At 36.6% G+C, this 25,147-nt stretch overlaps 2 protein-coding genes and 1 long non-coding RNA gene across 5 annotated transcripts; all 3 read right to left on the bottom strand.

Moving 5' to 3' along the window:
• Positions 1-3,694: 3,694 nt before the first annotated feature.
• Positions 3,695-7,112, bottom strand: LOC116163038 (homeobox protein extradenticle). 2 transcript variants are annotated; one of them, XM_031476869.1, is made up of 3 exons: positions 7,009-7,112; positions 6,058-6,942; positions 5,239-5,993 (listed from the first exon to the last, which is right to left on the bottom strand). In XM_031476869.1, exons 2-3 carry the CDS (start codon positions 6,938-6,940, stop codon positions 5,974-5,976), a joined length of 903 nt encoding a protein of 300 aa, XP_031332729.1. In that variant the 5' UTR covers positions 6,941-6,942; positions 7,009-7,112; the 3' UTR covers positions 5,239-5,973. The 2 variants fall into 2 exon arrangements, with proteins under 2 accessions (XP_031332728.1, XP_031332729.1); XM_031476868.1 differs by having other exon boundaries at positions 3,695-6,942.
• An 886-nt stretch (positions 7,113-7,998) lies between these two features.
• Positions 7,999-10,914, bottom strand: LOC116163039. 2 transcript variants are annotated; one of them, XR_004143664.1, is made up of 7 exons: positions 10,527-10,914; positions 10,086-10,376; positions 9,928-10,023; positions 8,885-9,094; positions 8,629-8,828; positions 8,427-8,568; positions 7,999-8,374 (listed from the first exon to the last, which is right to left on the bottom strand). It is a non-coding gene; the product is annotated as an uncharacterized LOC116163039 (long non-coding RNA). The 2 variants fall into 2 exon arrangements; XR_004143663.1 differs by having other exon boundaries at positions 8,427-8,828.
• An 11,031-nt stretch (positions 10,915-21,945) lies between these two features.
• Positions 21,946-24,744, bottom strand: LOC116163822 (uncharacterized protein K02A2.6-like). Its single transcript, XM_031477953.1, has 2 exons — positions 24,333-24,744; positions 21,946-24,269 (listed from the first exon to the last, which is right to left on the bottom strand). Exons 1-2 carry the CDS (start codon positions 24,742-24,744, stop codon positions 21,946-21,948), a joined length of 2,736 nt encoding a protein of 911 aa, XP_031333813.1.
• Positions 24,745-25,147: the final 403 nt, after the last annotated feature.

Raw genomic sequence — 25,147 nt, 5'->3', positions numbered from 1 at the left:
AGCGGCGCCGGAAGGGTAAGGCGACTAAGGCATCGAACTTAGGCCTCGCGCTTGATAGGCCTCGCACCGGTGTCTGAAATACCATTGAGAAGATGTAATGACATCCATAACTACCAGTAATAATTTAATAAAGTTTCACGACTGCCAGAAAATGTTTTTGTGTACATTGCAATTTGCAAGGTGAATGTTCTTTGCATTCGCTTAACACTTTCTGTTACAGCCACAGCGGAAGTTTGAATGACCCTTAGCATATCATAATTCATTGAATGAAAGAAAATTGCTGAAACGCCAGAAATTGCACCATTTAGTTCCTCTTTTTGTTTTCACACTCCCACTCAGTCGTCAGCTATATCAAGTTTCCTATATAATGTGGTCTTTATTTAAACAAATATTTTAAGCCAATTTATATCATATTCGCATGGGGCGAGATTCAGCTCAAGTTAAACGCGCGTGCTGTAAAGAGATAAAGATATTTTTATACCTTACTACCAGTGTATTATAAATAATGATCTTTGCTACCAGTAGACTAGTACGTACCTACCTACAAAGATTATACATTTGTGATTGTGATTATTTAATTAATATTGTTTTCAATTTTCCATTCGACGGATTTTACTTCATTTATTGACCAATTTCCCTACATTAATGTAAGTAAGTACTTTTAACTTTACCTACTTGTTTGTACCTAATTTGTAATAAGCGCTTAGTAACGTTCTTACTATCCTATTTTTATTACCTAATAGACACCCTCTTACATGGCAACGTGAAGTTGTGATGATATGAATGACTAATACTAATAACTAACAACACTATTATCTATTATATAACTTTTATAATTATAATAATAATGTTTATTTGTGCTCATTGTGCAGCTATGGCTTTACACTAGTCAATAGGTATAGAAAAACGGGCATCTTATGACACATACGCATATCTAACATTATGCATAATTTCAGTTTACATCCACAAATTTACCTTTATGTTATCACATCTGTGTTTACCATATTTTCCCGAGAACTACCCTACCTAGCATAGGCCTCTTCGGCGCATTTTGCCTCAGGCCTCCTAAAGCCTAGCGGCGGCGCTGTGTCCAAGATTAGCTTTGTTTGTCGATTTACAATCTATGTTTTTCTTATTAAGATGCGAGCGGCTTCCGGAATAGGATCGTGCCAATGTTGAACGAAAAGTCTTTTTGTTCAACATTGACACGATACTATCGCGGAAGTCGCTCACATCTTTAGAAAAACATAAGATTGTAGACCGGGATCAAGTGTTCTATGACCGGCAATCTTTCTCTGGCGAGAGGTTTATCTGGATATACCTACGCTTTTAGACTGGTAATGAAACTATTTAGTTAGGCAAGCGGAAAAAAAATTATCACTAAAACGGCCACGAGAAAAACTTGGAAAATATTTGTAAGTTTCTGCAATGGCTGCTAGGGGGCGTAACTGCAATTTGGAATCTAAAAGTGATGTTTCTGTGAATTCCGCTATATTAACCTAACAATAAAATGTCCGGTCTTTGAAGTTGACGATAATCTGAACCTTTTTTGTTTGACAATTTTTCCTGTATCTCTAAAAATGAAGTGGTGGAGGCTATTCAAAGGTTTCCGTAAGAACACCCTGTATCTTCGAAACGACTGAGCCGATTTTAACAAACTCGGGTTAATTGAAAAGAGTTATTCTTCGGCTACAAATATTATAATATTTGAAGTATAATTTGTGGCCCTAAGGTGGATCGATTTAAAAAAGGAAGCTTTTAATGCCGCCGTAAATGCTGGCCATCACGATATAAATATATATATCTCAAGATATTGAGATGCTGTTTTCGCGACTTGTTTAGGCATCATTTAGCTACTTTTTCATGAAAAAAAATCGAACCAATGCATTTAATTTTTTTGAGAAAATTAACCATTTCTGTTGGAATGTCGAAAAAAGCCCTCAAGCCGTGATATGTGAAACCAACAAAACTTCAAATAGTATAATATTTGTAGCTGAAGAATCGCTCTTTTGAACTAACCCGAGTTTGTTTAAATCGGCTCAGCCGTTTCGAAGATACAGGGTGTTCTTTACGGAAACCTTTGGATACCCCCCACCACTTCATTTTTAGAGATACAGGAAAAATTGTCAAACAAAAATTGTTCAGATTATCGTCAACTTCAAAGACCGGATATTTTTTTGTTAGGTTAATATAGCGGAATTCACAGAAACATCACTTCTTTGGATTCCAGTTACGCCCCCTAGCGGTCATTTCAGAAACTTAAAAATATTTTCCAGGTTTTGCTCGTGGCCATTTTAGTAGTAAGTTTTTTTACCGCAAGCCTCTACGATGGATAGATTCTCAGATACAGTACCTCGCATTCTTAGTTGGCCACCCTGTAGCATGAAATAAATTATGGGGTGTTGCATTTAAATTCGGTATCTTTTATTGTAAAGGAATTATGATCCGAGGGGTCTTAGATGCTACACCCTGTCCATACTTACGAGATTGGTTTAGTGGATGAGCAGCAGCGCTGAACTTCGCTTCTACCCCTTTTTAGTATCCCTTTTCTGGGCCTCTACACGTAATTATTTACATACTTATTGTATATAGTAATGTTTGCTACTACAATAAAGACCTTTTTTGGGGTGTAAAAATGAGTTGCTGTCGAGTCACCTTTGGAATTTTTGTTTACAGAGGGAATCGTATTTAACTTGAACTTCCAAAGGTGACTCGACAGCAACTCATTTTTGATAGCCTGTTATAAATTGTTGCACAACTCTTGTGCAGATGCAGCGCATTTTTTTAAATCGAAACAACTTTTGTTTTGACATCATCAATGGATATATTTCTAGGAGACGTCTCAATCGCCCTTTGCGAGTACCTTCTTCCGGCAATCCGTTCTTGAGGTACCTATAAGGGAATATACCCGATCACGATATAAGAGGTAGAGGAGGAGAGCTGTGGTTGGTAGAAATTAATTTCATTCGTTGAGACCTTTTATTAGACTACCATGAAGGATATATACCTAGTTCCACTCCCCCCCCCCCCACCGTCCCGTATTTTGATAAGAGGACAGAAAGAAGGGCAGTAGTTGGTAGAAAACGGTTCGTTTCGTCGAGACCCTTTAAGTAGAATACAATGATAAAATTAATGTTTAACCCCCCCCCCCAAGCCCTGTCGCTCACTGATTCGAAAAAAAGTCGCACGGGAAAATTATAGTTTGTACAAACCAATTTATTTCGATGAGACCTTTCATTAGAATACCATGAAGGGTAGAACATGTATTTACCCCCCCACTCCCATTTTCTAAAGTTTAACTTGGCATCACTAAAGGCATGCGTATGCAAAATCCGAGACCAAATTGGTTGTCGTATGTAAAAGTTATGCACGTTTTACTTTCAAAAACAGCATCTCGGAAAATAATTCGTGGGGGAGGGGGCCCCCTTTTAGACAACGAAATTTGATGGCCGTCTGGCACACCTTCAAAGTATAGGCTACTTACGGCAGAAGTGGGTCCGGACGGACAAAACGCAAACAATAGCACATTTTTTTTAATTCTTAAAAAATACTATCACTAATTTGATATGTGATGATAATCGGCACGAACTTTGTGGATCTACAAAGTTAAATTAGCAAATATGGGGTACTTTTGCTTCGAATTACATTTATCAAATACAAAACTCAAGTACTGGGATTTCCAACAAAATATTAGACCGTTTAAATAATTTAATTTAAAATTGTTTGTAATACTGTAATTACAAAAGAAAGTTAAACTAGTAGATTTGCTTGTTTGTCTTGTTTTCGTAAGTTGACTATCTTAACTAATAACTACTGCTTTCCATTTGAGTGAAAGAGGAGCTCTGAGCTGTACCGTGCAAGATGCCCTGTGTTCCTTTTAAGAAAGTTTCAAGCTCTGACGCGCTCGAAATTGGATTTCCCTTGTCCCTTCATGCACCACCTATTTGCTTGGGGCTTGAAACACTTTTGTGGTTATTTACGTACTGTGAATATCAATTCAAATGTGTGCAAAATGAACAACTTGCAAAACGAGCTGCTCCGAACAAACTGCACCAGAGCTTCACGCACTCAAATCAAAAGCTTTTTATTATCCCAAGTGGCTAAATGAGAGCAGATTTATACACTGCTTTGATTTGAATTTTTAGTTCATCCACAAGAGTAAGTTTTGATAATGAATTCTTGTTATTGGTTTAGAATACTGTAACTTAAATAATTGCAGTTATCCTCTTTACGCTTAATATAGCAATATGTTTGATTTAGAGTCCATTTAACATTCAATTTTTAAATTTATATTTATTTGTAGGAAATAAGTGATGTTGCACGGAGAACATCATGCTTAATAGCGTTTTCCACTGATGGATTAGTATTACGCATTGGCACCCTCCTTATTGTTATCACACACTTTCTCGGAGCAATAAAAAAATTGCACTACTTTGGAGCAGTAGAAAGTATGAAAGGAATAATAGCTTTGTATGTAGACTGTGATAATAGTAATCATGTGCAGTTCTACAGGGGCACATACAACAACCTTCAAGTCGATTTTGACAATGAAACAGTCGTTCTTTTACACAGTTGTCAATACACTACAAGTCATCAATTGCAAAAAATTAAAAACCTTGTGAAAAAAGGTGTTTTGAAGAGAAACTTTTAAGGTTATGTACAGCGCTCAGAACTCTGCTCTCTGAAGCTTTACCACAATTCTACAACATGCGCATTTAGACCGCAATTTTGCAGAGCGACTGAACAAGTGGAAAACGCCCTTAGACTATGAAAGGAAGAGGACTGATAATATCCTATCAAGGGCAATGCTGCGCGATGAAGCCTGGGGCGGCCATATTTTCAGAGCCAAAGTTTGTTTAATTTTTCATTTTCGTGATTATGCGATCCTTAAGACTCGAAGTGTGCGATTAAAAACATTATTGGACAATGGTACATTGTAGTGCAGTGTTAGCCAAAAAACACTCGAAAGTAGATCGTTTCACAGGTAATTATAGGTTAGTTTTCGGTGAAATAACAAACAAATGTGGGTTTCACTTTACGATCATTATCACTCTTTCCTTCTCTAAAAAAACGCCAATAGTAAAAAAAGTCAATTTCGGCCGACAGAGGGCAGCAAGTCGAAAACGCTATAAGTAATTTGGTCAATAAAGTAGTAGCTCTGTTACTCAAATCAAATACATTACACTCTTTTGAAAATTACTGATACAGCTAAACTACTCCCACAGCAATGCTTTTTTGTCAACATACACAAGAGAATATCTGAACCAGATCAAATTAAGCTCAGGTTAAGTGAAAATACTGATAAAGCTTGTTCTATTTAATTAGATCAGTTCACTTCAGTAGCAAATAAGTTTAGAACTTCACATAACGTTGGGTTTGGCTCAGAAGATGATAAAGTATGCTTGTAAATGCTTTCAGATAGATTGTATTGAATTTCAATTATTTTCATTAAAAGCAGACAGACAAACAAATCTAACACATACCTACTCTCATCTACAATAATTAAATACATAAAATTATTATAAAAGCAATTTCACTTAATTAGACAAACATAGACGCTTCTCTATGTTTTTAAGCTTAAAAAACACCCACTGGCTCAGTCATAAAATAAAAACATACAAGTAAAAGTGTATGAAATATGAGACAGTCAAATGATCCGATTTACTGTTAATGTATCACAGTAGAATAATAAAAATAAATACTGGTTTGACTGTTCCAGGAGATGCCGGAAAAATCTTAAGTTGCATAATGCACAATACAAAATAAATGAATTGTATACTTAGTAATGGTATACATGAAGTAGTATACTTGCGTATTAAGTATTATTGTTCAATGCCAGCGTTCGGATTCAAGGAGACAACTCCTGATGCATTCCAGGATCGTAACCACAGCTGCTGGCGTCGTAAGCAGAGCTCTGGTCATACGCAGACGCCATCGAATAACCCATTGAATCTTGCGGCGGAGCTGGCGACATCATTGGTGTGGGGGTACCGCTGTAAGGAGAAGCGCCAGCTGCCTTTTTAGCTGCATATAAATTAGCTTCTTCTTGTGCTTTACCTATATTTTTCTTGTACCTGATGCGTTTATTACCAAACCAATTTGAAACTTGACTAACTGTTATGCTGCATTTCCGAGCGAGCTCTTCCTTCGCTTCTTCACTAGGATACGGGTTTGACAAATGGGAATAGAAATATTCGTTCAATATTTCGGACGCCTGTTTACTGAAATTTCTTCTCTTTCTACGGGCATCTAGAAAACGTGAACGTAAAATCATTACAGCTTCACAGGTCGATTGCTTAAGTTGCATTTGTATAGAACTAAATTTTTTATGTATAATTTGAACCATGCGCTCGATTTCCTTCGGAGTTATCGGTCTTGTGCGAGATTGTTCACGTAAGAGATTCATGACGTGGGTCGTAAATTCATTGCAGGCTTGTTCGTATTTTTCCAATTCCTGGTGGTATATCTGGCGAATCTGGCCTAATTTTGCACGATAATCCGAGTGTTCAATTGCATTGTCAGGTTGACCTCCTTGTGAAGCAGCTGATGCCGACGTTGCCGCACCAACCCCGCCACCTTTTTCCGGTCCGGCAACTCCTTCGGCAATTAACATATTGTCGAGACGCATCAGTTGAGGATCGGGCGGTTCCTCTTCTTGAGTATTTCTCAACGAAAGAACAGTTTTTTCCTTAATCTCGCAAAGGACCGAAAACAAAGCCGGTTTCATTCGGTGGCAATTTAATGTGTGCTTTCGAGCTTGTGCTTCATCCAAACTTTGATCAGTTATATTCATAATTTGTTGCAAAATTTCCCCAATGTCCTGTTTACGCGGTTCATTTTCTCCACCGGTTGGGGCATCGCCCTGAGGGTTCATTCCGTACGGTTGTGGAGGCATTAACCCGCCTCCCGCGTGCCCCATCATTCTTCCAGGATCATCCATCACTGAAATGTCACGTTTATTATATGGTTGTTGTTCTCTTTTTTTAACACTAAATAAAATACACAAACCATAAAATGGTTGGTGCTTTTAGCACCCGAAGTACACAAAGCGTTTCAAGTTCAACATTTTCGATACAGGTAATAGTCGCGCAAGCGCAAACTATTGAATAAAGAATATAGATCTTACCGAAGGACGGGACAAGGGAAACGTGGGAATGCTGCCAGTAGCGTACCGTACTTTAGGGTAAAATGTCGTGTGGTGACTGAATCATCAGCTAATTTATTTTCCTAATGTTTTTGCTCTAAATATGATTTGTATACTACGAACAGATTTTTGTTCTGTCTATGAGTAACTAAAACCAAGCACAATTGAATGAATACGGTAAGTACCAGGGGCGTAACGTATAGCGATTCTCACAAAAAGCGTTAAGTGAATCAATGCAAACAGTGATTTTTGTCTTGCATGGCGTTGCAAGACAAGACAAGAAGAACTTTGGCAAGATAAGAAGTTTTGCAACTTTGCAAGAGAAAACAAAAAAACGCGTACTGCAAGACGATTGAGTTAGAAAATTAATGGAGGGAATCAAATGCTTGGCCAGACGAAACTAGGTACCTACAACCTTGCCTACAACATAATAAATGACATGTCTTACCGATGAAAGGAAATGCCTTGTTTCTTCCCTTTATGAGAAATTTTGCATGATACGCAGCTAATCATTCTCAATTCACAAAATTGCGTGTGATAAAAACATTATGCCACAGTTAGTTATTTATATAAACCAGAGCACAAACCGATCTGAAATTATTACTTTGGAATGGCAAATTTAATAAAATTTGAATTTGGTGGATAACTGACAGTGACAGGGCCCGCGTTTTCCTATGTCAAATAATGTCGGTCAAAATGTACATTCACGGGAACCTATCAGAGACATGGAGGGTGGGAGATGGCGTATCAAGGTGCGCGAAGAGGCTAATCAAGCAGCCGCCATTTTTACACACTTTGGAAGCGCGAAATTCAAATTTCAATCAACACATTCTGGGATAAATAAAACTAATGGCTCATAATAACATATTATTTATTGGTGATTGAATAAAATTAATTTAGTGAGCTGTTGCCGCACTAGAGGCCCAGACATTTTTTGTGTATATCTGCGACCTAAACTGAAAATTCGTATTTTTAAATAATTTTTTATTATTAATTTAATAAGCAGGAATTTGTGATTTTCTTCACTGAAGGCGAAGCATGAAAAATGGTGGTCCAATTCTTCAAACAAGTTATACTCATATGTTTTTTGAGCGACAGCAACCATGAAAGTGTCGAAAAAACCAGTTTCCGGGGGTAATGCCCCATCCGTCATAATCATCATTCTCTTTATATAAATTTCTGTTGTGCAGCATATTTTTACAACACTCGAGCTTGGAGTGTGGAGAGCTCCTAAAAATGATCAAATTATATATATCATTTCAAAACATTTTTATGCACGCACCTCTTTTTTTACGTAGTAAGAGCATATAATTGACTCCTGAAAGTTGGTTTGCTTTCACCAGGCATTCTTCCAAACATTCGGGGCATTTTTACAACATATCCACCAATATAAGTTATAATATTGGTGGTAATGTCATTAAGGTCTGCAAAAGGAATGTCGAAGTAATACTCATGATCCTGAATGACCACTTCATCTGTCAAACCATATTTCATAGCCAGTGACACGTCATACATCTCCAATGTTTTCCGTGATTTGCTTTTTGACGGGACATGTAGAATAGTTGTCGTATCCAATACTTTGCAATTACCGCCTCTTGGAGATACTTTCGTGAAAAGAAGAATACGACGGAATGAATACATAAATTGCAAAGCAGTTGGATTATTGTTCCAACCATTACGAGCCCTGCAGCATTCAAGAAATATTATTCACATTTATTATGGAAAAATCAGCATTTATACCTTAAGATACTTTAAGATTTTTGTAAATGGACCAATGCGCTATCCGAAATCATGTTATTCTCTTTTAAGCTCTTAATTATTGCCTGAAGCGAAGTGACTTTCTTGTTCAAATTTTTTATTTGTTTCTTAGCTTTATAAAGCTTTCTGCGGGATTTTAGTTGTTGTTCTCTCAAGTTTCGGAATTTTTCATTCAGTATTCCAGGCGTAATGCTATAATAATTGGAATAAGAAACTTGAATAATCTCAAAGTAATCTAATATAGTAATTTATTTATCAAGGACGAAAAGTGAATTTTCAAAGTACGAACTAGTTGAAATGGCTAGTGAGTACTTTTAAAAACACTTTTCGTTCGCGGTAAATACAAAATTTTATTTCATCCTGTAAAATTAATAAGAAAAATGATATTTCAATTTTGTGCAAATTATTCGTAATAATTAAGTAAGCGGTAACCAATGTCACATTTCCTTAGCGATGAAAAAAAAAGTAATTAAAGTCAACATTAAAATACTAGGACTTTAATAATCAACATTAAAGTACTAGAACTTTAAAGATGTCCTTTTTGTACTATAAATAGTCCAAAAAAATTAATTTTTGAACCCAGGATGAAATAAAACATGTTCTTTTTTCGAGGTTCTTGGGAGAACTCTCCAAAAATTGTGATCAAGGTGTCAATGAGTAATTGAATTCAGAATTTCTGAAAAAAAAAAAAGTTGTAGTCAGTTTCATCAAAATGGCAATAAATCCCTGCTTATTAGGCTATAGAACAAAACCCAGTTGGAAAAATAATCCGCATTTTAAACTCAATATGAAAAAATAATTTCAAAATATTCGGAAGTCCCTCCTCTTCAATTATATTCTAACCACATTTGGAATTCCACAATAATTCCGAAACAATTCGCTATAATGTAGTCCCCCTTTTTTCTTTACTAATAGTTTGGATCTTTTTTCCAAAAAGTTAAGATCCTGAATTAAACGACACCCCGATCATAATTTTCGTAAAGTTTTATAGAAATAATACATGTTAACTAAGCTAAAGCACTTACTTATATGAATGATCTCTTTGAACAATTAAAATTTTACGTCTTCTTTTCCTACTAGCGTTAGAACTGCTACCGGTTGACGATGAGAATCTATTTATTCTACGATAAAATTAAAAATACATCTATTAATAATAAACTTTCGCGCTATTCGACATACTTACTCGGAAATTTGCCCAACTCCAGAAGTCGATGCCCTCGAAGAATCAATTGAAGATTGCAAGGTATTCGAAGACGAAAGGCCTTCTTTCTCTCTTCGTGAAGGTGTTGATGATAAACGTAATGATGGAACAGCGGAGGGAACCAAGTATTTTTTACCATTTTTTATAATAAAACAGTTTCTTTCGAAATGTTTGGAGCAAATTAGTTTATACTTGGTGGATTCCAAGTCTAATAAATTATCTTTGCCCAAAATATGGAGCCATTGTTCGAGCTTGCCGGAGTCTCGAGGTAACCTAAAATCAAATGAAATAAACTAATACAATTACTAACAAGTATTGAAGAATTGGAAAGTTACGTCATTTCTCAATTATTAACTATGTGATTACCAAGTAAACGGTAAGGTTTTGAGTCAAAAAATCCGATTTTAAGCACGTGTTTCTTACCTGTGGAACGTTACACCTTCTGGCTTGAAACGCCGAATATTTTTGCAGCTTTCCACTGTACAAGTCATTTCTAAACACTTTAGAGAGCACCAGCACTCGACACTGTGAACTACGAAAGAATAAAGCCGAAATAAACGAAATTTTCCGGGAATTATTTTGAGGTTAAGTTGCTCTTGAACGTCAAATTTCAAATCACACGGAGAAACTGCTGAGAAACTGACAGAAACAGTGTAAAAATGGCGGCTTCGTCTCCCAAATTATTGGATGCGCACTTGTCGTTCCTCCATCTCCCACCACTCCATGTCTCTGGAACCTATCCACGCGAGTGGCCTCTGGATGTGGCAACTTCCGTCTACAAAAATTCTTACCCCCTCTACCATTATATTCCCTCCATTAGTTTTCTAACTCAATGTGCAAGACACACGTAAAAAGACGGATTTATTTGAACATTAGAAATGCTTATGGTTTCATTGGTTTCGTAGATATCAACCTAACCCTAGGTTTTCTTTTCTAGGTATGTAGATAGAAAGTTACAAGATTCGTTCAAGCACTTAACCCCCAGGTTCTACGCTAACTTCACACTACAAGAACACGGAAATAAAGTCAACTCGACAACAATTAAAAATGGTCACCGGATTGACTATTCCCTCCAAAACTAAACAAGATCCCGCTCAAATTTGAAAAATGTCACGTGATCAAACATCAAAGGGAGGACCCCCAGACATATATATAATAAGAGAAGTATATGGATAAACGAGTGGACACGCCTATCGCCAACGTTAGTGGATGGAAATATACTTCTGTCATTAGTTGGGAACTAGGCGCTAATGCGCTTGCGTGTTATTATGTAGTGTTATTTACCAAGCATTTACTCCAGTTTGACATAACGGATTGAGGTTAAATTGTTTGTTTAGTTTATGAGTTATTGAACTTTTGTTTAATTTTAATAGTAAAGAAGCCTTTCATACTTATATAAATCAGTATACGTAAGTGATACACAATAATTGTAAAGAAATACCTAATGTTTGGCAATTTTAGTGTGTTCATTACTTAGAAATAAAGAAATGCAGGTACTTGTGGGAAAGTGGATTCTTCGGTTTCATGGCACAAGTAAGTTACAATGCAATTATCTGCAATCAATTCATTTATGCCATACTTGTTATTAGATTCCCAAGTGAAAAAAGCAACAAGAATCGGTGACTGCAAGCATGTGAACTATCGGAATTCGATGATGTAAAAACAAGGTTGTGTTCTCGTCATTTTAACCGCTATGACTGCATTGATTTGGATGCACGCAAGCATGATGGGGGCACGAAGTTATATGGGGGTCACTTAACACCTAAAAGATTTCCAACTCGACAATGTTAATTTTATTTTAAAATCAGTAAATGTCTTTAATTTAATTGTGTTTCTTTGAACATTGGTAATGTATCACTTTATATTATAGCTGATGCGAACTTATCCAATTTCAAGTTATATTCAAGATATAATCCCTATAGGTATATTATTTCAATTGCAATTTAAGTTTCTAAATCGTTACAAAGTTTGCCTTCGAAGTTGAAGGGTGTAACCGTAAACAAACTCCGCTGAGGAAGCTCGAAAGTTCTCCGTGAAAATGCTACAGTTTCCAAGCAGAACGATACGGAGTACCTTGAACCAGAACGCACTGGGTGGCACGTGAGCGCTGATTTGAGTTGGCAGTGAAATCATTCAAGTAGGCCATTGACTGCAGGTCCCGAATCCTTGTGTGCCGAAAACAATGTTGAGGGCACAAAAAAGGGAAGATTCAAATTGTCGTCGCTGATCGGTGAAGATGCTAGTAGGGGAATCGAAGCGATATAGTCAACAGGTAAGAAACGCTTCGGCGGCGATTGGTCTTGGGAGGGTGGGCCTCGGCCAGCTAGTATACTTATCTAAAGACATCACAGGATCAGACAATAGTGATAGGAGTCGGCAGGTGGAATGGGGCCAATGTGGTGAATATGAATCTGCATGAAGCGAATAGAAGTCTGGGTGAAGTTTCCGAATGGTGCGTGGTTGTGTTTACATATGGTAATTGCACACAATAATGGTTTAATAACATTTTCACCCTATTTTCGAGTTATAGGTTATGAAATTTGAAATTGGCGCTACTTAAAAGTAGGCGGAGAGAAGTAAATATTTACTTGGGGAGTTTGCGCATAAATACAGAGTTCAGGACTAAGGAATAGGGCAGCTCTCTTTTATGGCCAACAATTTGCACATTGCAATCATAGGCGGTTATCCATATACTTCTCTTATATATATGCCCCCAGAGACCTGCTATAACTAGCCTGCGCTTAACGTATCTAAGGTGTCGTCGACACAGTATGCAACACACAATGCACCGCGGGGCAAAAATCCCTGAGATGATATGCAATATAATGAAATAAGCTGTTATTTTAGATGTTCCGTTTATTAATCATTCTCGTGATTAGCTCGAATTAGTGAACAGATAAATTTATGTTGAGAATAAACCAATAAACTTAGGTTAACTTGTGCCTATCAACATGTACTCTGTCGATAAATTTTTAAATAATATGCTGGTTTTCAACGGATAAAAGTTTAAAGGGCCAATGGATCAGAGCCATTCGAAGAGAAAAATTTACACCAAAATACACATATAAATCAAATTAGGACTAGAGGAAGGCAGTTATATACCAATTTAGTTCAAATAAAATACCAATAAATTCGATTAAAACAGTTAACAGCTATATGTTATCTTTTTTTGCTACTAAAATTTAAAATAAACATGGCTAAAGCAAGCTGCAGAACGTACGTCTGCTCCGCGATGAACAGTTGGTTGCCTATCCTATCTTGACAACAGGCGTTTATAGTAAAAGCTACGTTACGCGCGGTCTAGTTATAACAAGTCTCTCAGTCTCTGGGCTATTTGCGATCCCTGCGACCAAAGCGCCTTCTTGATTCAGAATCGGCATCTAATTCTGCACAAGATACGTATTTTTCAAAATGTATATCTTCGAGTGCAGGTGGCATTATTTTAGAAGCGTCTTTTTGATACTCAGATTCCTGACTATTGAGCGAAATTTCGGGTTGTGACAGCGTGCCAGTTTCATTATTGACTCTAGTTAATAATGTCCACCACTTTGGAGCCTACCTGTGTGCTAGGAAATCATGGTCATATTGGGTGTTGCTGGAATTTTCTTGAAAGGTATTTTGCCAGTGTTTCAGCAATCTCCTGTGGATCAGAAATGTTATTTATGAAGAGACTTATGTTGTTTCCCGGGTTATGTCATATGTGGTTGGTTTTCAGAGTTTTTATTTTGTCCCATATTTCCTTTATTGGTGTGTTTGGATTAATGGAAAATATGAAGTGAATTTTTGCTTTTTAGGATGGTTCTACGTACTTTAGCCTTACTTTGCTTGAACTGGATTAGATTCTCTTCGGTTCTATGTCTTTTATATTGGGTGTAATGTTGTTTATGTGTTTTTATATCTGCTTTACATTTATCATTCCACCATATTACCTACCGACCGAAAGCAAAAGGTCGAATTTGGGTTGGTTTGTTGAACGAATTTATGTGCCGCTTTTGTGATAAATGATGTGAAATCCTTTACAAGTGTATCTATATCATTTATATTTGGTAGGTACAGAATATTTTGTCTCATGTTTGTTTTTTTTTTTTTTTTTTTTGTTTTTTTTTGTATTGAGCTTCGACAGCTATGGTCATTAGCTCTTGTTGCTAATTTAAATGTTATTGTACATGTCTATTACCTTCAAGTACGACATTAGGTTATTTATACGCGACATACTAATAAAATTATCTCGATAATTATCACTAATGTTGTAATTGCTTCTTATAAGTTCTAAACGGCCACATTCAAAAATGAAGTGTACTACCGTTAATTCGTGTCCACATCTGGCACATATAGGAACTGGTTCTCCCTTCAGTAGGTATGTATGCGTTACTGCAGTATGGCCTATTCTCAATCTAATTAATTTTGATATGTCTGTTCTAGTGAGTGCAGGATTATCCCATTTAGCTATGGTAGGTTTGATGCTTTTAAGGTGAGTATTACACATATCCCAATCATCTTGCCATTTGGAAACAGTTACACGATTATATTTATTTTTCAAATCTTTGTGTTTTATTTCAGGTACATCGACCGCATCCTGTTTGGTTGCTTCCAGGGCTACCTTGTCAGCTTCCTCATTACCCTGTATGCCCACATGACTGGGGACCCATAGTAAGGTAATATGCTTTCCTTGATTTTCTAAGTATACGATAGATGAATGACACCATTGTGTTATCGTATCATTGTCACAGTTTACTATCGATTTTATAACGGACAAGGAGTCTGTTACAATGCAGAAGTGTCGATAACCCAGTGACATATCACAGTACTTCAGCGCTTGCCATACGGCATATTGTTCCGCATAGAAGACTGATGATAAATCAGGAAGACGCCAGTTATAGTGCTCACCCTTAACGACAATTGCACATCCTACGCCATCTTCAGTTTTAGAACCATCCGTGTATATGATATTGTGATGCCTCATTCCAGAGATGATATTATTAAAATGTGCAAGTATTAATTTAGGGTTAGTGCCATATTTATCATACTGCAACAGACTAGTGTCAACATTTATTGGAAAATTTCTCCAAGGGGGAATTTCCGGTTTATTGTGGGGTATTATATTACATATTTCCGTTAACAAATCTGGATTAATTTCCTGCGCTCTTACAGATACCTAGTGGACGAGTAGGTAATAGTGGGTCTGTCGGTGTATGCAGTAACATTTTTAAAGAGGATCTTATAATTACGGTGACTATCATGTGATGCTCTGTTACAAACACATTTTGTTTTGGTGATAGAAAAAGTAAATCCTGTTTCCTCAGCATCTTCCAAAACTTGATTAACAATAGGTTGCATTTTTCTTGATATTTGACCAATAGTTTTGCCACTACCAAATATACACAAGTCATCCACATATAGACAACATTTCACGTCTGTGCCTATGTTATTAACTAAGATATTAATTGCTATGTTGAACAAGGTACAGCTTAATGTTGATCCTTGTGGAATTCCATTCTCAAGGACGTAAGCTTGAGACAAGCTCCCATTGATTTTGACACGAAAAGTGCGATTAGACAGAAACGACGAGATGACTTTTGGTAAACTGCCTTTAAAACCCCATTTTTCTAGTTGTAGTAAAATACCATCACGCCATGTCATGTCGAAAGCTTTTTCGATATCAAAGACAGTGTGATGTCGATTTTTGTATCCTTCCTGTAAATAATTTTCCAAATAGACTAACTGATCTATTGTGGAATATCCTCTACGGAATCCTGCTTGTGCCTCTGTTATAAATTGTGGATCTATCAGGTGAATGAGCCTTTGATTTATCATTTCTCTAAGAGCTTTCCCAAACAACAGGTTAAACTTATAGGCCGATAACTCTTACAATCCAGTCTATTTTTGCCTTCCTTTAATATAGGCACTATAATTGCCTCTTTCCACTCTTGCGGATATATCCCTTGTTGCCAACAGTAATTGTAAAAGTTAAGAAGGCGTCGCTTAAAGAGGTTAGTCGTCTGGGTGATCATTTTATTTGTTATTTGGTCGTTACCTGGTGCAGCTGTAAGGGACGTTTTCTTTAAACAAGTATTTAGTTCACTCAAGGTAAACGGTAAGTTATACTCGAGGATTTCTTGCGTTGCAAAATTTGGAAAATGTATTTCTTTGATTTTTCGCGGAACTCGGGTTTGTAGTTGGATGTTCTACTCACCGACGCAAATTGTTCAGCAATCATGTTAATAATAGTATTTTTATCATCCGTTATGGTGTTGTCGGGTAATTTTAGGTAACTTATGGTATTAACCTTTCTCTTATTTATGACCGTTTGGACCTTCCTCCATGTCTCACTAATATTAGTATTGAACCCTATTGATGATACATAATTTTCCCACGACTCTTTCTTGCTTTGTAGTACTACTCTCCTTGCTAATAAGGCTCGAGCTCGCTTAAACGCTACCATGTTGTCCATAGTAGGCGTTTTTTTAAATTTGTTAAGTAGTTTCTTTTTATGTTTAATTGCTTCCTGTACACGGCTATTCCACCATGGCACAGACTTTTTTAGTTACCGTTCTTTTGTTTTAGGTATCGCAACATCGGCAGCGTCAAGGATCCATTGAGTTAAGCGTTCCAATGTGATTTGCCCCGTATGTCGCATAACAGATTCATCTAATACTCGTTGGTAAGTTTTCCAATCAGCTAAGTTATAGAGGTATCTCGGTGGTAATATAACCGGAGTTTTTACAATATTAGTCTCAATTATAATGGGGAAGTGATCACTACCGTACAGTTCCTCTGATACCTTCCACTCCACCACCAATCCAAGTTGTGGGGTGGCAATGGTCAAGTCTATAGCGGAGAAATTACCCATCCGTGCCACAAGATGTGTTGGCGAACCATCATTTAATATCAGTAGGTCCTCGTCATTGACAATGGTGACTATCTCTTCTCCTTTTATGTCTCGATGAGTAGATCCCCACAAAGTGTGATGACTATTGAAATCTCCCAGTAACAAAAACGGTATAGGAAGTTGGGCGATCACTACCTCAAGATCTCTTTTCTCCCATTGTTAGTCAGGGAGATACAGGGAACATACGGTTAAATTCAATGGGGTTTTAATTTGAATCGCAATCGCTTGTAAGTGTGTTGTTAGATTAATTTCCCTCGATATTAAGGTTTCTTTTAGAAGTATAGCGACTCCTCCATGTGCCCTTTGGCCACCGGCAAGATCCCTTCTTAGGAGTTTATAGCCTCTCAATGAATAGGGTTTCAGTGGCTTAAGGTGAGTTTCCTGTATCGCTACACAAAGTGGATCATTATCAACAAGTAGGCGCTTAAGGCGCCTCTGAAGTAAATTTGTTGTGCTAAACGGAGTGTGTAAAGTTGCCTAACCTCTTCAAAAGAGCATGTTACAAGTAGAAAGAGATGATTGAATTTGTCCCATTCTATTTGGTGTCTCTTTATTTATAACCTTTCAATGGATTTAATTATAAATGCAAGGAGCCTAATAACACTTGCCTAATGAGCTTTTCTATTGATATTAATAAATTCATCTTGTTTATTTATTGCATGGTAATTAAAATACTATTAGTTTACGTATTTTCTGTTTAGTGTTTATTCAAAGGATTTTGAGTTTTTCAAGTATGGATATTTTTCTCTAAAGCAATATTTTGCATATGGTGCACTATTATTACCGGCGATTGTAAATTAGGCCGATGGTTAGGTACCTCATTATTATAAAGTATATGAAAATTTGGTCGGTGTCCAATTTAGATTGAGACACCACAAACCGAAGCAATCTAGTTACGTTTGTTGATATACAGGAGGAAAGCGAAAGTTTTAGGTTTTGTGATGTTATCATATCTTGCTACCCATGCAAAATAGAAGAAAGGTAATAATAACTGTCAGTTTTAGATATTTTTACGTAGAATCTAGTGGACTAGTAAAAAAAAGTTTTGGACCACTCTGAGATTTGATCCGAAGTTGGTAAACACCGTATGTTTCATAAAATCAGTTGTTTGCTTTCTTTGTCCTAATTACACTGATGTATCACAACCTATATAAATTTTTCAATTTTACCCATGAAAATGATTAAAAACGTAAGTTTTTATTGTTTGAAATACAAATAGCAGATTAAGTAGAGATTATGGTTTTTTTATTATATCCATGGTAACTAAGGCAAACTATACCAGTCAATAATGCTGATACATAATTGTAATCAGGATAAAGAATGAAAAAAAAATTATGTTATAGATATAGGGCGTTCCAATACCTATTTTGGGTCAAATCTCAGAAACGGTGGTCCAAAAATTTGATTAAGCCACAGGATTCTACGCAAAAAGATCTAAAATTTATATTACATGGGTAGTAACATATGATCACATGTCAAAAAATCAAACTTTTCGTTTCCACGCTGTTATCTCAGAGATAAACGTATTTAAAAAATAGAACACAGTAAATATGGTCGATAGATAATTATGATTGCGTAATGGGGTATCCGTTACTATTGAATGTCGGCCGCAGGAACGCGAGAGTAAACATACTGTCCCGCATAACGTATTAGGTTTTTATTTTGCAATGTCAGAATAATAACATTCTAACTTACTATTCACATAATTTAATTGTAATATCCAAAAATGCAAAATAAAATGTAGTATAGTAATTAGTATTACAGTAGTCCCGTGAGAATTTCGAACACTTTTTCACGCGCTCGTACCCCATTCCCAGAAAAATTCCGTTTTTCCCGTTTGGTTGAGAATTTGGGAAGCATTTTAATATATGTGAAACCTTAGGAAGCATACGTTCAACCATTTTCCAAAGTTTCATCGCAATCGGATGAACAGTTTAGGCAGGCATAAGAAACATACAAACATTTATAAGGAAGAAGAGTTTTCAACCTTACATAATGACCCTAATTAAATTGGAACCAGGTGACACATGGTGTTTGAAAAAAACCCATAGCTATTACTATCAAGTACAAGGGCAACTGCACATAACAAATAGAAACATTTGTTACTTCATAGTATACACCAGAGGACATGTGGAACAAATCGAAAGGTAATAAATAATTCGCATTTTTTCTGTGAAAAGATATGTTAATTTGTTTTTGTAGAGATGACGTTTTTTGGACTACCAAAATGGCGGAGAAGTTGTCTGACTTTTATTACAACTCGCTAATCCCGGAATTGGTAGATCCACGAAGAAGTAGAGGACAAGACCTGAGAACAATTTACATGAGTTGAGGGGGAGGTGCAACACTATGCATTAATTATTTAATAAAGTATTTTTTCTTATTGTAAATATTTGTATATTTTATATAAAAGTACAACATTTCTTTGTCTATTTTTTAAAATCATCTTTTCCTGATACTTATGAGTCCCTTCACTGTTGTTGTGAGACGTATCCCTAATGTTTTATATTCAATAAAGATTTATCGCAATAAATTCGTTGCTGGGTATTTACTATGATCATTATTGACCAAATTACCTATTTGTTATTTACGTGCCTAAAATGAATTTAATTTTCATAGAAAGTCTAAAAAGTGTTAAAGCGGAACCGCTATTGATAAAAGGAACTGCGAAAGTGATTAAATCACCCAAATCTTTTTTCAAAGTTGGACCTTTTCTATAAAAGATGAAAAAATAGCTATCCGTACGAATAGTGGACTTTGTTAGCAGATTATACTGCGTTCCATTCGGTCAAAATTACGTTTCGGTCATTTTGCCGTACATATGTGCCGTGCGAACGAGGGGTCAGTAGGATTAAAAAACAGCGGAAAAAATAAAAAGTTATAGATACCCGCACTGAAAGTATAAGCCACGAGAAACTCGACAAGATGGTAAAAAGGTGTATATTTAAAGGAATTTCCCCTTTATTTGTGTCATAATGCATATTTAATCATCTAATTACCATATAATTAGCGAGGTACAAAAGCAACAGTCAATTTCGCCGGAAGGTATGAGGTGCAATCTAAGCTGCCTAACTTCGATTTAAATCACTGAAAAATTCGTGACGTCACACAAATCTTTTTACCAATTTGGCGCTTTTCTATAAAAGATGAAAAAAATTGCTATCCGTAGGATTAAAGTGCTTTATTAGCAGATTATAAATCGCCAAAAACCATGTTCATCGCGAAAATAGAACTCCAGTTATCCTTTAAATTCGTTTTATCAACGACTCTAATTATTTCAAAAAATATGATAAATATCGAAAATAAAAATCCGTAGGATTAATCTGTACTATATTTCCTACAATATCCAACATCGACCTAATTTCCAAAGCAACTGTAAAACCGTATACTTTATAAACTATTTTGTCCTTTTATAGGTCATTTCAGATTCAGTTCATAGGCGCCTTAAGATCGGCATAATGATGAATCAAACCATTACAATTCCATTGTAAGATTTTTTCATTTCTGGGCTCCATTTGTATATTATATGGATATAAAACGGTCAAAGATGGGACAAGAAGACAATAACATAGATTTGTAAATATATAATCTTAAATACATATACAGACAAAATAACAAAATATAAATATACAGGGTCATTCTTGACGAGCGTCAGTTAGAAAGATATGGAAAACCTTTGAAAATTAAGCTGAACTGATAAGTCCCTTAGAGGTTTTGGCACATGATGATTTGAACTAAAATATTTTCAAAATGGCGCCACTTCCGGAAATACCGGAAGTAGCCATCAACTTTGTTATTTTAAATAGGGACCCCCTATTTTTTCTACATTTTCGGATTCTACGTCGAATTTGGAGTACAACGATACCCCATAGTTAACTCTTTGCTCCAAGGGCTTCGCCGATATTCAAGTTTTTGTGTCAAAAATTGAATTCGCAGGGGTAACTTTAAAAATTTATTATTCGAAAACGGTGAGAGATATTGCAAAACAGTTTTCAATGCTTTATTATGGAAAGATCAATTTTTTTATGGTATGCGTAACCGTCTAAAAAAGTGAGACTACGTCACTTTTTCAAAGCTTTCAACTTTTAAACTTTTAAACATCCGTAACTCCATTTTTTCAAATGGCAACCCCCATTTTGTTCTTCACCCTTGTTTTCCTTTTTCCCAGACCTTTAATTTGATGCAAAATTTCAAAAGCTGCTTCAAACGGTTTTCGAGATATTCCATGTTTTAGTTACTTCTTGTGGAAAGTTGATAAAAAAATTAAATCGCTTGATGTTATTCTTTTGTTTTTATTATGATAATGTTTAAACGTCAAATTTTTGTTGCTTGAACTTATACTTCTCGTCAATAATGGCTCGTTTGGGTTACACTAATGAAGATTTTTTGAATTTAATACCTATTAATACACGGTGAATGTAATCGAATAGCTGCCAGGAAAAGCAGCGAAAATTTGACGTTTAAACATTACCATAATAAAAACAAAAGAATAACATCAAGCAATTTAATTTTTTTATCAACTTTCCACAAGAAGTAACTAAAACATGGAATATCTCGGAAACCGTTTGAAGCAGCTTTTGAAATTTTGCATCAAATTAAAGGTCTGGGAAAAAGGAAAACAAGGGTGAAGAACAAAATGGGAGTTATCGTCATTTCAATATCGGCATCAATACCATTCCAAAAACAGTAACTACGTGCCATAGCCTTCATCTTCGTCATTCCCAAATGAGCATCGTGTAATTCGTTCAAAACTGTTTGTTGCAGTGATTTTGGGATGACAACGCGCATACCATAGAAAATGCATCCATCGTGCATGTTATACTTCGTTTGTGTTTCGTTCGGGTTCGATGAACTACTCTCCAGTTCGTGGCAAACTTTACGCAATACTTCATCTTTAATAGTTTCTCGTCGAATTTGTTCTCGTGTTACTGGCATGTACTCTATCTGCTTCGTTTAAAATATGCTTGTTTCGTCTTCAGCAATCTTTGTTGGTTCTGGGAAACGTGAAAAATAATCTGCATTTAAATTTTCGTGCGTGCTCCGATACTCTATTGTATAATTGAATCCTGACAAGTATATTGCGTAATTCAGCATTCGCATTGCTGAAAGCGTTGGTAGTGCCTTGTCGGGGTTAAAGATCGTCACTAGCGGCTTATGGTCCGTGCGCAATACAAATTTCCGGCCGTAGCAATATTGGAAAAATTTGTTAATGCCCCAAAAAATTGCGGTTGCTTCCTTATCTATTTGGCTATAATTTTGTTCGCTTTTCGACAATGTTCGGGATGCAAAGGCGATTGGTCTTTCCATCCCATTGGACATCTTATGTGATAACACGGCACCGAGACCAACAGATGATGCATCAGTTTCCACGATCAATGGCAACTTCGGGTCATAGTGCATCAAAACCCGGTCGCTGGTCAATTCTTTTTTTATCATATCAAACGCCTTTTCGCATTTATCTGACCAGATAAATTTAACCTCCTTTCCCAGGAGACTGTTCAACGGTTTTATCTTTGTAGTCAGATCGGGTATAAAACGGTGATAATAATTTATCAAGCCCAAAAATGTACGCAGTTCCTCGACGTTTGTAGGTGTTGTAGCATTTCGTATCGCAGTGGTCTTATCATCCAGAGGATGCAGGCCCCTCGAATCAATTCGATGGCCCAAATACTTCACGTTCGACTTGAAGAATTGGCACTTTTCCTTCTTCAAGTGCAAATCGTTGTTTCGCAGTTTCTTCAGTACGTTTCTTAATCTTTGCATAGTTTCTTCGATCGTTGATTCTTGCACGATTATATCATCAAAGAAACAGGCTACCCCATCCAATTCGTGCAGTAGTTGATCCATAAAGCGCTGCCAAATATTGGGTGCAGTCTTTACTCCGAACATTAATCTATTGACCTTGTAAACCCCTTTTTCAGTACTTATGGCTTGCAACATTGCGCTATGTTCGTCAACAGGCATGTGTAGATACGCGCGACTGACATCATGTGTACAGAAAAATCTTCCCCCGCTCATTTTCGCAAAAATATCTTCGATCCTGGGAATGGGGTACTTGTCATCCTTCAAAAATCGATTCAATGTCACCTTGTAATCCGCACACAAACGAATGGAGTCGTCAGATTTTACAATCGGAACCACGGGTGTTCCCCATTGACTGTGAACAACCTTTTCAATCACGCCCATCGCCTCTAGTCGATCAATTTCAGCGTTCACACGATCTTTCAAGGCATACGGTACTGGTCGAGCTCTCCAAAATTTTGGTGCGGTGTTCTCTAGCATTTGTAAATTGCTCTCCATCGCTGGAATTCGACCTAATTTATCATCGAAAACATCGCCGAATTCCTTCAAAAACGACTTCAACAATTCATCGGAATTTGCTTGCGTGACCGTGACCTCGTGAATTTCTAAGTCATTCAGCGGACGTTTATGAAGATCCAGGATCCTAATCCACTGTCGGCCGCAAATAGAGTCAACATCATCTCCCACAATAAATAAGCGCCCAATGGTTACTTTGTTTCCAAAACTGATCGTAATATTACATGTGCCCAGTGGCTCAATTATCTCACCAGAGTAAGTCCTCAATCGAGAAGATGTGTCGGAAATCGAGAGCCCAGGACACACCTTCAAAAAATTTCGGTAAGACATCGTCGAAACTGCTGCCCCCGTATCCAGTTCAAATTCACAATTGTTCTCTTCCACCTGGATGTTCACCATAAACTTGCCACTCCCTCCGCTTTTTACGCCGTGCATGTGAAAAATATTTCCAATCGTATACATTTCAAATTGATCGTCTTCAACGATGTCATCATTATCTTCGGATTGCGTTACTTGTCGAACTGTTTTAATGTTTCCCCCCTGCATACAAACGGTGGCAATGTGGCATACCTTCTTACACTTCGCACAAATTTTGTCTTTCATGGAACATCTAAAAGCACGGTGTCCTTCGTGGCCGCATCTGTAACATTTTCCCGTGAAGTCAAATCTTGTAGTTTCTGTCGACGATGTCGGGTTAACTTTTTGTCGGCCTCCGTACGCTTTCCATTTTCGTTGCTCCTTCACTGCATTAACAGGCTCACTATGGGTTTGCTGGCTTCTCTGGATTTCTCTGCTTTCAATTTTTGATGTGTTAATCGCTGTCGCCTCCCGTACAATTTCGTCGAACTTTGTGTCCTCTTTTAGACGCAACAACTCCTGCCGAATATCGTCGTCACGTAATCCACGAATAAATTGTGTCCGCAAATGTGTCTCGATGGTCGATTTTCCACAATCGGTACCTACATGTAAAAGAGCAATTGATGGAGAGGCGTTTCAATTCTTCAATAAACTTCATGATAGACTCTCATTCTGTATTCGCACTGCGAAGCGATGTTGCTGTGCAAATACGTTCGGCTTCGGGCTCAAATGTGTCCTCAACAAGTTAATTAATACGTCGTAGGTTTTTGCCTTTGGCTTTTCCGGAACTGTCAAATTTGTGAGCGTTTGGAATACTGACGGCGGAATAAGTTCAAGCAGCATTCCCACCTTTTCCTTATCCTCTGCGATTTCTTTTCTTTCTAAATAGTTTTCTAATCGATCGATAAAGTTTTCCATCGTTTCGTTTGTCTCATCGTAGGAGTGAAAATGTACCTTCCGTTTTGGAATTGCATTTCCTGTTCCCGTGGAATTTCGTTGCGTTTCATGTAAATCTTGTAAAACATTACAAATTCGGTCCAAAACGTTCTCGAGTTTTGATCCCATCCTCGTCGCCATTTTTATATATTCACGTTTAATGAAATAAGTTGCAAGTTGTTACTTTTTCGTTCTATTCAATTCGTAATAAAAAAATTACATCTCGAAAAATTAGAGCGATGCCAACTATATATTATACGTATCATTAATTCAGAGACATAACACGAACACCCCCAGCCCACTTAATACATTTATTCGTGTATAACGTCAATATGATGTCATTGTATTTCCTATTTTTAAATTATACTGCAGGTATAATAAAAAATACTATAAGATACACGTGTATAATAGGTCTTTAAAGTACTTGCAACGTTAAAGGCACGACGCGAAGCCCTTCAACTCGTTGCGCGTGCTTTAAAGACTTGTTTATAGGTACACTTGTATCTTAAACTTAATATACTATTTCAAACAGCAGTAACTAGCG

This window comes from Photinus pyralis, unplaced genomic scaffold (genome assembly GCF_008802855.1).
Source record: "Photinus pyralis isolate 1611_PpyrPB1 unplaced genomic scaffold, Ppyr1.3 Ppyr1.4_LG2, whole genome shotgun sequence".
NCBI lineage: Eukaryota > Metazoa > Arthropoda > Insecta > Coleoptera > Lampyridae > Photinus > Photinus pyralis.
The sequence above is the reverse complement of the archived record's forward strand: the minus strand, read 5'-3'. Positions and strand labels throughout refer to the sequence as shown.

What these genes read in the sequence shown, in the direction of transcription:
- LOC116163038 (XM_031476868.1), bottom strand. Translation starts at nt 6,940, where the DNA reads ATGGATGATCCTGGAAGAATGATGGGGCACGCGGGAGGCGGGTTAATG.
- LOC116163822 (XM_031477953.1), bottom strand. Translation starts at nt 24,744, where the DNA reads ATGGCGACGAGGATGGGATCAAAACTCGAGAACGTTTTGGACCGAATT. An exon ending in AGTGCGAATACAGAATGAGA is followed by an intron (nt 24,270 to 24,332) that starts GTCTATCATGAA and finishes TTTTACATGTAG; the next exon opens with GTACCGATTGTGGAAAATCG.